The sequence below is a fragment of the Theobroma cacao genome, chromosome 9, assembly GCF_053813885.1.
Source record: "Theobroma cacao isolate CCN51 chromosome 9, ASM5381388v1, whole genome shotgun sequence".
NCBI lineage: Eukaryota > Viridiplantae > Streptophyta > Magnoliopsida > Malvales > Malvaceae > Theobroma > Theobroma cacao.
The window spans coordinates 43,504,932-43,519,288 of record NC_142647.1 but is presented as its reverse complement, the minus strand read 5'-3'; the positions used below and the strand labels follow the sequence as shown (position 1 = coordinate 43,519,288).

General features: G+C 34.5%; 2 protein-coding genes across 3 annotated transcripts; both read right to left on the bottom strand.

Annotated features, from left to right (window-relative positions):
- Positions 1 to 1,143: 1,143 nt before the first annotated feature.
- Positions 1,144 to 7,326, bottom strand: LOC18590055 (beta-glucosidase 11-like). Of its 2 annotated transcripts, XM_088809784.1 has the most exons (14): positions 6,965 to 7,326; positions 6,803 to 6,866; positions 6,647 to 6,712; positions 6,001 to 6,056; positions 5,139 to 5,214; positions 4,967 to 5,038; positions 4,721 to 4,808; positions 4,375 to 4,630; positions 3,983 to 4,098; positions 3,560 to 3,780; positions 3,208 to 3,236; positions 3,037 to 3,124; positions 2,003 to 2,093; positions 1,144 to 1,529 (listed from the first exon to the last, which is right to left on the bottom strand). In XM_088809784.1, the coding sequence occupies exons 1-14, from the start codon at positions 7,103 to 7,105 to the stop codon at positions 1,289 to 1,291; spliced, it is 1,605 nt and encodes a 534-aa protein (XP_088665910.1). In that variant the 5' UTR covers positions 7,106 to 7,326; the 3' UTR covers positions 1,144 to 1,288. The 2 variants fall into 2 exon arrangements, with proteins under 2 accessions (XP_088665910.1, XP_007015406.3); XM_007015344.3 differs by lacking the exon at positions 6,647 to 6,712 and having other exon boundaries at positions 6,965 to 7,319.
- A 420-nt stretch (positions 7,327 to 7,746) lies between these two features.
- Positions 7,747 to 12,829, bottom strand: LOC18590054 (putative serine/threonine-protein kinase PBL18). The gene is made up of 6 exons (XM_007015343.3): positions 12,507 to 12,829; positions 10,546 to 10,901; positions 10,319 to 10,454; positions 9,845 to 9,981; positions 9,607 to 9,730; positions 7,747 to 8,380 (listed from the first exon to the last, which is right to left on the bottom strand). The coding sequence occupies exons 1-6, from the start codon at positions 12,565 to 12,567 to the stop codon at positions 7,962 to 7,964; spliced, it is 1,233 nt and encodes a 410-aa protein (XP_007015405.3). The 5' UTR covers positions 12,568 to 12,829; the 3' UTR covers positions 7,747 to 7,961.
- Between the last annotated feature and the right edge of the window lie 1,528 nt (positions 12,830 to 14,357).

Genomic DNA, 14,357 nt, shown 5'->3' with positions numbered 1-14,357 from the left:
AGACTTAGAGAGTACAAGATAATTAGAGAGAGAATTTAGAGAGAGAAGCTCTCAAGTTGAGAATGTGTTAGCTTGGAGGGGGAGAGAAGAGTCCTCCCAAATGAATTGTGAGGCTCTATATATAGTGCTAAAAGTGACGGTTACATAAGAATAGGCTTTAATGCGCCTAATGAATGACATTATTATGAAGAATATTAATGTAAGTAACCGTTACTGTAATTGGATGTAGTAAGACTTGTTTTCAAGTAAAGGTAATAGAAAAGAGGTGTACAAGAATAGGTACAAGAGAATAAGCAGTACGAGAATAGGTATAAGAGAATAAGCTATACATGAATAAGTATACGAGAATAAGGTAAGAGGGTGAAACACTTGTACTTCAAGAAAGGGTTAAGAGGAAGACCTCTTAACTACTTTCATATCTGAGCCACCAAGCCAAACTCTCTGGAACATCCCAAGATGAAAGTAACCCATGAACCCTGCCATTTATTCCGAATTGCTTTCACTGTCATCCAAGTGAAATGGTTATTCTATTCGAAGTAGTTGTTCTACTTGCATTAATTGTTCCATATGGAGTAGTGTTCTACTTGTTTTATTTATTCTGCGTGAAGTAGCACTTCACTTGTTCTGGTTGTTCTCTATACAACATTATATTGTAACGTAGTTCTTTAGAGTAACAGTATTAACCAAAATCTAGTATCTACATACATGTTTGTCGATCGTCCAATCTCGCTGGAGTAATCCTCATCCGTCTGTCTTTACTGTTAAAGACATGTAGTGGAAGCTTGTGCTTGGCAATCCAAGTGGCTTTGTCTCCATTTTGTCTTTTCGCTTGTTGCCTTTTGCTTTTGTCATTTTTGACAATGCAACATGCATAACGACATGTTGTTACATAGAAAAAGATGATAATTTTGTCTGACTAATCAGTCATCCTTGAAGTTACACTGATGGACTAAATAGAATTATGGCCCTCAAAAGAAGACTAATGAAGTTCCAATGGAGTAGTTTTTCTCTTACATTTACCATGATCGCGAGGCTAACAACCGTGACGCTTTGACAATTGATTTTTTAGTACACACCCAAAAAGAAATAAGTAGCATCCCACAGTAAAATGATACATAATTGCAAAAGGGAAAGAGAGATGGATGGAGCAGTACGCATGAATATCCATATATACTCTATCCTTGTTCAGGTCTTTACATGAAAATATATAAGGAATTGCAAGTGGTGGAACAAATATAACACCACATTACTAAGGGCTATTAACGTATGTAGATATCAAGGGTACAAATTAATGCGTGAATTGTGCATCCAAAAAGGACGTATCATTGAGCTGAATCACTCCATTACGGTCCATGCTTTTTCCCTTCAAAAACTCAGAATACCATTTAGCAGAAAGTTTAGGATACCTTCTCAAATCTGGATCATCCATATCTACATAATACAGGCCATAGCTTGATTCATAGCCATCCAACATTTCAAATACATCCACGAAGGACCATGTGAAATAGCCTCTCGTATTCGACCCATTCCTTCATTACATCAATCAAAACAAAAGACGAAAAAGAAAAGAAAACCATATGTTAAATTAGATACAAATTAAATCCAAATATCAAGCAGGATAGAGAAATCCCTGGCAAATACTAATATCCTTTTTTCGCATTGAATCTGCAAAGTAAGTTGATACAAAGTGCAGCCTAGACAGACGAGGAATCTGCAATCCTACTAGTAAAAGGTGTTTGATAATATATATACTAATTAACTATTGATTTTGATTGTTGCAAATTTTTTTGGGAGATTCAAAACAAAAAACGAGACATAACTATACCATGTATTTTGTATAAGTTATTTTATGAATTTTCTTTGTCTCATTCTGTCTTCCTCATCGCTGTCAATTTAGCCTTTGAGGTGCGGCTTAGTGTGGGGAGAAGGGAGGTGGCAAAGAACTATAAAGAGTCATTGGCTTGTTGCTTTTTTATATTTTGATGCCAATATAAAAACATACCTTATGGCATCAAGCACGCTTCCAATGTATGCATTCAAATATTCCACCCTTGGCCAGTCTTCCAATGAAGAATTGCGTCTCGTTCGTTGACCTAACAAACATAAATATCATGCTAAATTTAATAAATTAGACCTTAATATTCAACATAAAAAAGAAAGTATTCACAAATCATTTAACCTAGTCAGAATAATTTCACATCAATGCAGCGATAAACCCTGTTAACCCAAAAAGACCACATTATGTTTCGAAAGACAGTCACAGCTGGTGGTTCATGCATAATTTTCAGTTATATCTTAGACAACATTTTAAAAAGTGTAGGTAGTTGCACAGGTGCTTAATCCTATGAAAAACTAAATAATACTTTGCCAGAATGAAGGTACAAAACCACAGATGATATTAAAATGATTAAAATATCCATTTAATACCAGAAACTTTATAGGGTGATTTTCAAAGCAAGATTACATGTATAGAATGAGAAGTATACATCCCCATCAATTGAAGACTTCACATGCCAAACTAAAATCAGAACCACCTATGTAGTTACTATTCTATCAGAGTGCCATGAGTGGTGATTTTGATATGCTGTCTAAGTACAGCATTTTAATCAAGATTGAATAGACCCTTTGCTTTGAAGATAGTCTTCTACAACTAGAAATTTAGCATGCCTCAAATGTTGCATTTCATCATTTACATATCATACTTAGTTTTCAAATAAAAAGATTGTGATTGTTTCATTTGAAATACTATAATTTTACTACTGAAATAGAATTTTATTCTAGCAATGTAATTTTCCAGTTTCCTTATTTTCTTTGTGATCCTACCTTCTGAAATAAAACTATTTTCTATCTCAAGGCAAAAATTATATATCAGCTGTAAATTGTGATCATATTACTTTGTCGAAAAAATAACACATTCGAGCTCCTCTCACCAAAAGAAGAAGAAGACGAAGAAAATCCAACAAATCAAATTAAATAACAACGCATATAAAAAGACATTTTTCACTAAGACAGAGAGAGAGAGAGAGAGAGAGAGACCATTCTCATGGATGTAAATAGGAGGGTTTCCATAAGCTTCCTTGAAATGCTCTAGAAACCTTTTGAGTCCCCAAGGTAAAATAGGATACTGGGTCAAACAAGCTGGTTAGTGATACATTAAACTAACCCCATAAACTAATAAGACACTTAATTTTGCATATAAACTCTCACCTCAAATGTTGATGCATTATATTGGAACACTGCAAGAACCAGAAAGTAAGTACACAAGACTCAAAGCAGTAATGTGGTGAAGTGGAGCGGTCTTGATGGGTCAAGATACATAACTATAAAGCAAATAAAAACAATTTGGAAAGATAAAGTGGAAACATTTTTCAAAAGAACCACCACATAGTAACATGACAACAACAAGCATGGAATGAGAAAAGTTGATTTCATAAGCTCACAGTAAGGTTGTAGAATCATTTCACATTTTAAAGGTAGTGACGGCACATGAGACAAGCCTGCCCAGACATGCATGTGAAGACACAAAAACACCTTGGTTTCATTATGCAAGAAGACCTACACAGTAGTTCTAGTGCCATATCTGCCAAAACATCTCTGTGCTCCATCTCTAAGCTGCTAGGATTGTCCTTAACATACATTGTGAGGTAAAAGTTCAGCCCAATGAAATCAAATGAACCTTTGACCTGTTTAGATTCATAATTGCTGAAGGGTGGCATCCTCGAACCAGCAACCTTCTTCATCGAGCTGGGATAGTCTCCATATACCAGGGGATGCATATACCTGCAATGTAGAGAAAATAATATTTTAGTTTATTACTGCACTAAAAACAACAAAAATAAAATATGCCAGAATATGTGATAATAGAGAATCCTAAAAAGTTGTAAAAACTTGAATCAGATAAGAGGTTGATGATTGGAGATTCTTCAAAATGATTCAAGGCAAATTATAATGATGGAGCTTTATATGTAGAGCTGTGGCTTACCAATCAATATAGAAATCATTGGCTCTTTGAGTTGCAATTACATCTTTAGTTGTGTTTGTTAAAGGAACAAACCAATAGCTGCAGAGGTTCAGCCCTATAAATCCATGTTGCTTGTCCTGCATTAGTTTTTCTTTGAAATGATCAACATTAAACATATATGTCATTCGCCATAAAATTTATTATACTCACACTCAGTCAAAAATCTTAATTGGCAAATGTCGTAAGTAGACTTTGGATTTCAAGCACAAATTTGAGAGTTTATAAGCAGCCCATACATCTAGGAAGGAGATGGATTTATTCCTGTTTTTCAGCTCCTTACAGTTGACAATGGTCCACAACTGATCCATTAATAAATTGACAAGAGAGTTAACAACATGCAGCTTTAGTGGTACCTGATATTGTTTCTTGTATAACTTTGCCACAGCTGCATGTGCTAGTAAGATATTATGAGCTGCCATATATGGTTCAGTTGATGAGTTGCCTTTCGAACAATTGAGTGGAGAAGAGGCAGAGCATCTTTGAGGTGGTAGAAATCCAATGTCATAGCCTCCTAATACAAACACGTTGGGCTCGTTTAGAGTAGTCCAATGTAAAACCCTATCACCAAACTCTCTGAAGCATACATCTGCATATGCTGTAAAGTCCCTCCTGCATAAATACAGAAAAATTTTCCTAATTAAAGCAGGAGGCATTTGTGGACAAAATTCATCAGTTACAACTTAAGGATGGAAACTTTACAAAATTTTCCGATTAATCCATCCTCCATATTCATCTTCAAGTGCCTGTGGGAGATCAGCGTGAAGTAATGTAACATGTGGTTGAATTCCTGGTTGACCACGAGATCAAGACATATCAACAGAAGGAAGGCAGTTGCTTGTTTAACAGTAAAGATTCTAACAGTACTTTGTCCATCCAATTGAGGAAGACTACTCCCAAAATATTTATTGGTATTGGCCCCATTTATGATGAAACATTGGCTCTAACCATTTCTGATTAGTTCATTAATGAGATTGTTGTAGTATTGCAAGCCCTTCATATTGACAGGTCCTCTTCCATCTGAAGGAAAAAAATGAATAATTAGCACTTCCAACTGTGAAAAAGAATCAAAATTGCACCCTTCACGTTGCTTAAAATGAGCATAGATGATGTATCCTACTTGGGATGAGTCTGGACCATGAAATGGAAAATCTATAGGCATCCAAGCCTGTATGTGCCATGAGTTGAACATCTTCCTACAAGAGATTCATGAACCACATTGGTTATAAATATCCTAGTGATTGATGTGTTATGATCATCATTTTAAATATACAGATCAGATAAAATCAATAAAGATGCAACACATGCTAAAGGGTGGAAGTTTTTGGATAGAGGTGCTCTAGCGCCTAAAGAATGAGAAATTTGTCAAATATAGAGCTGCAGTTTAAAATTAGCATCAGAAAAGTACCAGCAGCTCTTTCATATCATCAAAGAGAATACATGTAGCAGCCAAAAACCTAAATGCCATGACTCTTGGGCACATGCACTAAGTGCAGTAGCATCATATTTTCCTGGAAAAGTGGGTAGCTTTTTCCCATTGAGTTTGATAAATCAGGAAAAATTACTCTAGCATCTTCTGGGGAAGCAACACAGGTAAAACTTTTGAAACTATTCGAACTATTATATTTGACGTTTAAACTATGGCCTCATGTGACTATCTCTGTCAAAAGACAAAAAAAAACATCTAAAACAGATGTTTCTAGACAAGTTATTCCTTTTGTTCATGTGTCAACATTTCTGTTTATTGGTGTTCTGCTATGTGTATAACGGAGGTTTAAGTTTAGCGTGGGGATATCTTTAAATTGATGTCTGTTCTGTTTCTACAGTAGAAATCATTGTTAATTTGGTAGAGGAACTTTTGTATTTCATTATAGTTTCTTAACAAAATTTCCACAACTTTCAAGAGGGGGTCAAAAGAGGTAGTTTTCACATTGTGAGTATAGGAGTGATTAACCTTACATCAATGCCTTAATTATACGAACCTTGTACTTGTGATACCCATCAGATGCTATGTCTGCATTGGCTCCATGCATATTCCCTAAAAGATTTTGAATTAGTTAATTAGTCAGCTATATCAAATATCATATAAACATGCACCTAAGCATTTAACTTGATGGCAGGTGCACATATTCCCCAACTAAAAGAGCTAAGTTCAAATCCTTCATTCCGTAAAATTGCACATTGACCAAATAGGAAAAATAGTATAAACATATACATATCTCAAAATATATCAGCTTTCAAACTGATGATTTTGACCTCGGTGGAAGAATTTTTGGGACCAAGGATCCATTTTTAGTCATATCCTTCAGAAGGTTCTAGAGAAGAGGATTTGAGCTTCAATGAACATTTTAAGTTTTGACCTCCATGACAAGAAGCAGTGGATCTCATCTCTTGCAGAGGTCATGAAGCCAATGGTGAAAAATCACAGTCCCTCTCTCCCTCCCTCTCCTCTCAACATGTAAGGGTTCATACCTCTGGTCATGGAGTAGTCACAAATATATGCAGGCAATTGCTTGTGGTACTAAAAAAAAGTTTCCATCAAAATAAGAAGGCCGCTTGGGCTATTGTGAGAAAAGACCATTATATGTAACATGATTCCAATAGAACGGGCAGTCGAACACCTTCTACCTTTAGTTTCCATATCAGACCAATTTATACCAAAATTTGCCAAAGACTGCCATCTAATTACTAGTACTACAAACAAAAAAACAAATATTGCACAATGTTAAAACCCCATACATAAAATGAAAGCAATGCCAAGGAACAGGATAAACTAAATCATACCAGGATGAGTAAAATTGTCCCATATACTGGGTGTCCTCCCATCTTCAGTAGCCGCACCTTCATACTTTCCATGCCATGGCACGATATTCAACAGCATTAGCACTAGCATTATTTTTCCCAAACTTAAATACAAAACAGAAATTAAGTCGACTAGAGACAGACCTGAAAAGCTGAAGTTGATGCACCAAAAACAAAGCCTGGTGGGAAGTCATTTCTGCTATATATATCAGCAGCAGAGACTACCAAATTTAACTGAAAAATCAAAAACAAGCTTAAACCCAAAACTGATTTTGCAGCTTCCATGTTGTTATTCAGCTCAAAAGTGAAACCAACCAACTTCTATTCTTCCACTTGTATCTTGATTTTGGAAAGGAACGGCTACCATAGGACTTGTCTACTTGTTGGCTCCACTTAATTATTTTCCATCACTGATATGATATGCTCATCCATCATGGCCATCCGTTTAAAGATATGTAAAATAATAGGCGATTTGTCACCTTTTTCCCCGCACAATAATAAGCGATTTGTCGCCTTTCCTGTTCTGTTTAGTCCATTTTTCTTTTTGGGGTTCCTGCCTTTTGGATTATTCAAGGCTCGAATGCATGAGGTGACGCTTTCTGTCCCAAGCTCCACTCGCTTGCAGTAATACCGCCACCAGTTAAAACGACGCAAGGGGTTTGGAAAAACACAAATAGAAAAAATATTCGTACACGTCATAAACAATCAGCCGGTAATGTTTTGAAGTGGCCTGGACTGAATGGAAATTTGCAGGGAAGAGGCTCCGGTTTTGGTTCTTTGTAAACATGTTAGGAAGTTACTTGCTCAAAGTTTTATCTAGAAAATTATACGATTTATTCAAAATTTTAACGACTAAACAATAAAAATACTTCAAAATGCAACTGCTTTATATAGGCTGCAAAACGATATTTTGGGGCATTCATTCGTAGTGACCAAAACTTTTTCTCAAGATTGGTAGAAGAAAACTGATGGTTAATGTACATTGGGATTTACGACTTTGTTGTTGCAATAATATTTCACATGTTCATGAACACTCTAACAAACTCAAGTATAACATATCTCTTCCATTCTTTCTGTCTTGTGTACAAGCCCCGAGTGATAGTTCGAGAATTCCTGCTCGCCATTAGTAAATTGCCTCACTTCAATATGAATTTATAGTTGTAGCTCTTGCCTTGTGAGGGCTATTCACATGCTTGATCCCATGATGATCCAGCTTCGCTTGTGACTGTTGGGGTGTCCTTGGTGTATCCCTTGTTGCATGGAGACGTTCTATCGAGGCTAGAACATCAACCATGCATGGCCTGTTCTTGGGATCCGTATGTAGGCATTGCAATGCAAGAGCAGCGGCAGCTTGTGCTCCTTTCTTAGAGTACTGCCCCCCCAACCTTGTGTCCATTATCCTTAGTACTTTTCTGTTGTCACTTAGGAATGGTTTTGCCCAGTCCACGAGTGTTTCTTCGGAAAACCCAGCTCTCTCATCATCCGTTGCTCGTCTTCCCGAAAGTAACTCTAATAGTACGACACCAAAGCTGTACACGTCGCTCTTAGGGGTCAAATGACCTGCGAGGTTTAAACTAGTTCATTAGTAGGATAGACACACCTCTGCTGATATCTGCTTAATAAATTTTCCTTTTTGAAAGAAGGCAGTAACATAACAAGTTCAAGAAAAGAAGAATCATATCAATATACCAAGAGGTTGGTTTTTCCCAATATCATCTTCTTCATAAGCAATAATTTCCAACCTGCAGTCTACTGAGAAATCTAAATTTCTACAACCCTAGTTTGACTTCCCCAAAGGAGCCTTGCTCTCAATCTTTCTACCTTTCCCCTTTCTTCACTCTACTATAGTTATAGTTGTCTGTATTGCAGGAGTTGTCTCCACCTCTCACAGTTTTTCTTTTAGTTTAATTACCCTCTTCTTGATTGCATAAATGAAAATTAGCAATGAAACAAACTGGTCCCTGGTATGATCATGTACCTAGTATATTAAGCATAATATGTTCAATAGCTCTGAGCCTCTGGCACATGTCATATACGGGGAAAAGAAGCAGAGACATACTGCCTCAGTGAGAAAATGCTGTTATTTGGAATCTAGGGGTGCCAAAGCTCACAAGGAAATGAAGGAGATCGTACTGGATGCAATTTGTGTAGTATGACAGTTTTGACAGTAACAATAAGATTAGTACACAACTGTTATGAGGTTTGTTATAAACACCTTATTGCTTAACCTTGATTCATTTAGCAAGCAAGCCAAGAAATTTGATTTCAGATCATTCACTAAGTTTAATCAGCATTTAATAACTATAAGCAATTTATGAAGAATCTCAAGCTCGACTAAAAAATGAATTCAAGGTGTGAAATCATTTACCAACCTAGTCAAGCTAAATTCCAAGAAAAAAAAGGTGTGACAAAGATGATTATTTCTTCTTGGGCTATCCAGGGAACATGTGGCATCTAAATTTTCACTTGAACATCTCAAACATTTCAGAGTACAGAAACAGAGCATGCTTGTGCCAGTATAGATTAATATCAGCTTCCTCAAGATTAGTGTGCTCCGATTATGGTTGTAACAAATTAACTGTAGTGTAAAATCTCATTCTACTCGTCCTTCATTCCATTTTCTTTTCTTATTTTTCATTTATTTATTTTTATCATTAATAGCAAGCAACAGATAAGCATATGAAGATACTACTGTCTCTACTCATTATCATGGTCACTCGTTTTCAAGTGTAACTCTTTCCATGGAAACAAGTATAGATAGTGTTCAAAACAAAGGTAATGCAAACCTGTTGCTACATATTCGGGGGCTGCATAACCACGAGTTCCTACAACTCTGGTTGAAACATGGGTGTTATCACCAGTTGGACCGTCTCTTGCCAAGCCAAAATCTGAAAGCTTTGCATTGTAATCCTACATAAGTTTACATGGCAAGGGCATTAAGTCGTTAGATTAAATGTACGTTTAATAGAAAATCTCAGATATTCAACTCAATAATAAGTCAGAACTTTGGATGTGTCAGCATACCGAATCAAGAAGAATGTTGGAAGCCTTCAAATCACGGTAGATTACATTAGCATTTAAAGAATGTAAAAAGGACAATCCCTGTGCAACACCCATTGCAATAAGCATCCGTGTAGCCCAGGAAATTGGTTGAACACCTTCTGAAAGATGAAAACAATAGTGGTTATATTGTTAGTATGTGACAGCAAATTCTATCCTGAAGAAAAATAATCCTCAGTGGAAAAACAAAATGAAAAAGAGAAAAATGAAACATGAATAAAAGTAACTCATATATGCAAAAATACCACCATCCTAAGAGCTAAACCATATCACTCCAGTTGGCCTACATAAGGCTTCTGCCAGTAGGAGACAACTAACTTCATATTGTGGTTTATCCCTCATGCTTTCTTGAAGCATTAATATGTACCATATGATTTAACACAATAAGAAGAAGAAGAATTCCAAAAGAGTACAGTCTGCAGAAAGAGACATGCTTACTCTTAAATAAATGATTCTCCAAACTTCCCTTTGGCATAAACTCATAAACCAAAAGTCTATTCTCAGACTCCACACAATAACCAATAAGTTTCACAAGATTTTCATGGTGAAGCTGACCCAAATAGTTAACTTCCGCCTACAAAGTTGATCAAAATGGAATCAGGAACAAAGATGAACTTGAAAAACCTGAAATAGAAGAAATGAAACTTATAAACCAGAGTACATACAAGCCATTCCTTGTGGCCTTGAAAGCTTTCTGCCTTGAGTCTTTTGATAGCTACAACAATTCCAGTTCCTGGCTTGGTAGGAGCAAAAGTGTTCTCATCAATCCAACCTTTAAAGACACATCCAAAACCTCCCTCTCCAAGAAGAGTGTCTTGCCGGAAGTTCTTGGTGGCATTTTTAAGATCACTAAAGCTAAAAGACTTGAGATTGTTAGAAACAGATGTATCAGCTTTGAGATTGCCTGAAACAGGTTTATGAGGTTTTGATACTGTGAATCCTTTGTTCGAGCCTTCTGGAGGTGATTTAGCAGTGGCAGAAGTTGATTCCTGCTTTGTCTTACTATGAGTCTTTGCACTACCTATAATAACAAAAAACAATAGTTACAAATTCATTGCCTTCAAAACCATATCTAAGCTGCAGCCCATTAAAACTCATATGATACAAGAGAAACATGGAAATATAAATATACAAATATATATATATTTAATAAACAAATAATATTATTTTAATCCTGAGCTATCAAAAACAATTCAAATTCATATGACCTGACAACCCCCCACAACAGAAACCAAAATGTTCTGCTTATGATCATTATGAAGTTATAAACATGCAGCTGAACCCCTTTGCATTCAGAGCAGATGATGAGAAATGATTTACTATTAAGGGAATGGCCACTTCATTTAACCCAGCCAAACCAAATTAGTTATTTGATTTTAGCTTATCCAAAAAATTAGTCTTCTGATTCCATAGATTGGACGGGGTTAATCATTAAACCAAGTGCATTCAAGATTTAAGATTGTGTAGCAGCAAATCTGCCTAATCTACCTTCACGCTGAGGTCCCAGCAGAAATCAATTGTCAAGTAGCTAAAGCTCTCTTTTTGGCTAATCTGATCAATATCTCACAAACTTTACCAAGTTCATATTCTCATCAACATTAGACCTGGTAATTAGTGTTTTCATGTCTTAAACGCGTCAGACACGATTAAACAGAAACACTTTAAGGTTAAACACAAATACGACACGAATACTATTCATATCTTAAATCTGAAACACGTATACGTTTAATAACCGTGTAACACGATATGACACGTTTGTTAAACGTGTCAATATGTAACACGATACAATTAATAACACGGTTAACACGATTAAGTAAAAATATTTATAATTAAATATAATTTTATTATTTAAATTTAAAATCAATAATTATAAAACAATTATAACAAAACAAAATAACAAGAATATCAAATATAACAAAATAAAATTTAAAATTAAAATTTGGGCATGACATAATTACATTATTATCTTTATAAAATTTAAAAATCTTATTAAAATAATTATTTAAAATTATTTAAGTAAGGCTAAAACAACCTTTGACTAGTAATTTTTAACAAGTTAATAAGCTTGTTATATATACATATTTAAATATGATAATACGATTAAATACGTTTATACGTTTAAATATAATAACACAATTAACGTGATTAATTAAACGTATTTAAATGTGTTTTAAACACATTACTCGTGTCTGACATATTAAGACACACAAAACACATTAAAGCTAAATCCAAACTTGTTAAATCTCGTGCCTTCTCGTACCGTGTTAACGTGTTATATCTAAAATTGCTAGATCTAATGAACATTTCCATGACAACATCGGGGAAGTAATTGGAAAGCATTCCAAGGTGAAAAGTTAGTCTGGCTACTTGAGGAACATGCTAACATCCATCTAAACTCATTACTCATGGAACTTTCAAATTTTTTTTTTATCAGAAACAGCAAGATTTTAGGACAAGGAAAAGACAAGTCTTTCCTGGGACAAACCAAACTTAGATATCAAAGTAGAAGAATTAAAACCAACCCAAATATATATTTCGAAAGCTTATTTTTAGACCACACGAAAAGAACAAACAAGCTTATAAGAAATAAATCAAAGGAAACAAAAAAAAAAAAAGTGAGACTGACCTGAAAAGTTAGTGGAAGATGCATGAGCGCACTTTGCAGGTTTTGGCCAGCAAATCCCCATGACGGAGGATCGGATGAGAAGAAGAAATGGTCAAATCATACGGAAGGAGAAGAAGAATATTAATTCTTGACGAAAACGATAACCCATTTAAAGGGCCAACTAATAAATACAGTAGGAGAAGAAAATAACCCAAAGTCCATTCCATTGAAGGCTTTGGAATTAAAAAGGGCACGAAATAAAAAAGGAAAAAAGATTTGAAGAAGCACGCAGGCGCTTAATTAGTCAATGGAAGGTGAAGCAAGCCTACGTTGAATGGAAATGTTTATGTCTTAAATTGTTTTATAGTAGAATTTAAAATTCTAAGTTTCAGGGCCCCCATTACAGTCCCACATAGGACGTAATGGTATTTGACTATTGACTTTAGAAGACGCGGATGCTCTGCAGCCATGACTGTTGAATATTGAACCTTGAACTTTTCTTTTGTTTTACATTTCTTCCATTGCCAGAAACGGTTCTTTTCTTTGCCTTCAATTTAACGTGGGGCTTTATCTGTTAGGTTTCCAATTGGAAAGATTAACCTGACCTCCATCCTACGAAACATCCACGACAACTAGGCCTAATCTCATGTCAGGAAAAGAGGGAGGCCTTGATGCATAGGTTTTATTTTGACCATATGAATGCACTATGCAGTACATATTAAAAATTATTTGACATTATTTTTGTAATACCCTAAAAAAAATCCTACTTAATTAATTATATAAAAAGTTATAATCTATATTAAATAAATAAATATAATATAATATAAGTTTAACTTTTTAAAATTACAGTTATAACTTTGATTTTATTGATAAAATAGAAAATAAAATAAGGATCTTTAACTAAATAAAGAAGTTTAATTAATATCAATTTTATTTATCACGTTTAAGTTAGTAGAGTTAAGGTCTGTTTATTTTATTTGACAACAACTCATTAAATCACGTTAAAAAAAAATAATGGAGGTTAGTTTATTTCATTAAATTCAAACAAATAGATAGAAGAGCTTAACACCAGGGAAGAAGAAAGACAAAGAAAACGAAAAAGCATGGATTGCTGATTAAGGTATGTTTAGAGTTGTATTTTAATAGTTTTGACACAAAAGTCTTAAATTATTTGTATTTCCTTACTTTTTATTCAAATCTGATATTTTTTCAATAATTTTCCCGTAGCATGGTAGGTACCAATGGAAAGGTCTTGAAAAGATTTTTTCAATGGTTTTTGTAGCATCTCATTTGGTTTTGTAGTTTGGAATATACGAATTTTTAAATTTAATTGGGAACTTGGTTTTCAACAGTTTTGACAACCCAACTTTAGGTCATCGAAACTCCATAGTCCGATAACTTTTTTGGTCGTTTTTTTGAGGGCTTTTGTAGTATGAAATAAGATGTTTAATTTAGCATCAATGGTTCGGTTAGGGGCTTCCTGTGTTAAGAGAATTAAAACCTCAAAATAGGCTCATTGATACTGAAATTTCAGAAATCTAAGTATTTTTGTGATGATTTCTTGAATTTTGACTTTCGAAACTTGATAATTTTGTGTTCTTTTTAATCGAAACAAATTATGGCGTTGTAGTATGATATAAATACTTCAAATTGATGTTGATTTTATCACTGACAATAATTCAAGTTAAGAGTTATAAATGATCGAAGTAAGCCAAATAGTCATGAAAATCTAAAATTTCAAATTTTATAAAAATTCATTTTTAATTATTTCAAAAATTATTCTTGACTTATATTCAACCTATTTTGCTAGAAACTTCAAAAAATTAAGCAATTTAAATTTTAGTGAATTTTTGTATAATAAATATTTATCTG

What these genes read in the sequence shown, in the direction of transcription:
- LOC18590055 (XM_088809784.1), bottom strand. Translation starts at nt 7,105, where the DNA reads ATGGAAGCTGCAAAATCAGTTTTGGGTTTAAGCTTGTTTTTGATTTTT. An exon ending in TGGATTAATCGGAAAATTTT is followed by an intron (nt 4,631 to 4,720) that starts GTAAAGTTTCCA and finishes GTATTTATGCAG; the next exon opens with GAGGGACTTTACAGCATATG. An exon ending in TATTTACATCCATGAGAATG is followed by an intron (nt 2,094 to 3,036) that starts GTCTCTCTCTCT and finishes TATGTTTGTTAG; the next exon opens with GTCAACGAACGAGACGCAAT.
- LOC18590054 (XM_007015343.3), bottom strand. Translation starts at nt 12,567, where the DNA reads ATGGGGATTTGCTGGCCAAAACCTGCAAAGTGCGCTCATGCATCTTCC. An exon ending in AAGGCCACAAGGAATGGCTT is followed by an intron (nt 10,455 to 10,545) that starts GTATGTACTCTG and finishes TCAACTTTGTAG; the next exon opens with GCGGAAGTTAACTATTTGGG. An exon ending in CCCCGAATATGTAGCAACAG is followed by an intron (nt 8,381 to 9,606) that starts GTTTGCATTACC and finishes TAAACCTCGCAG; the next exon opens with GTCATTTGACCCCTAAGAGC.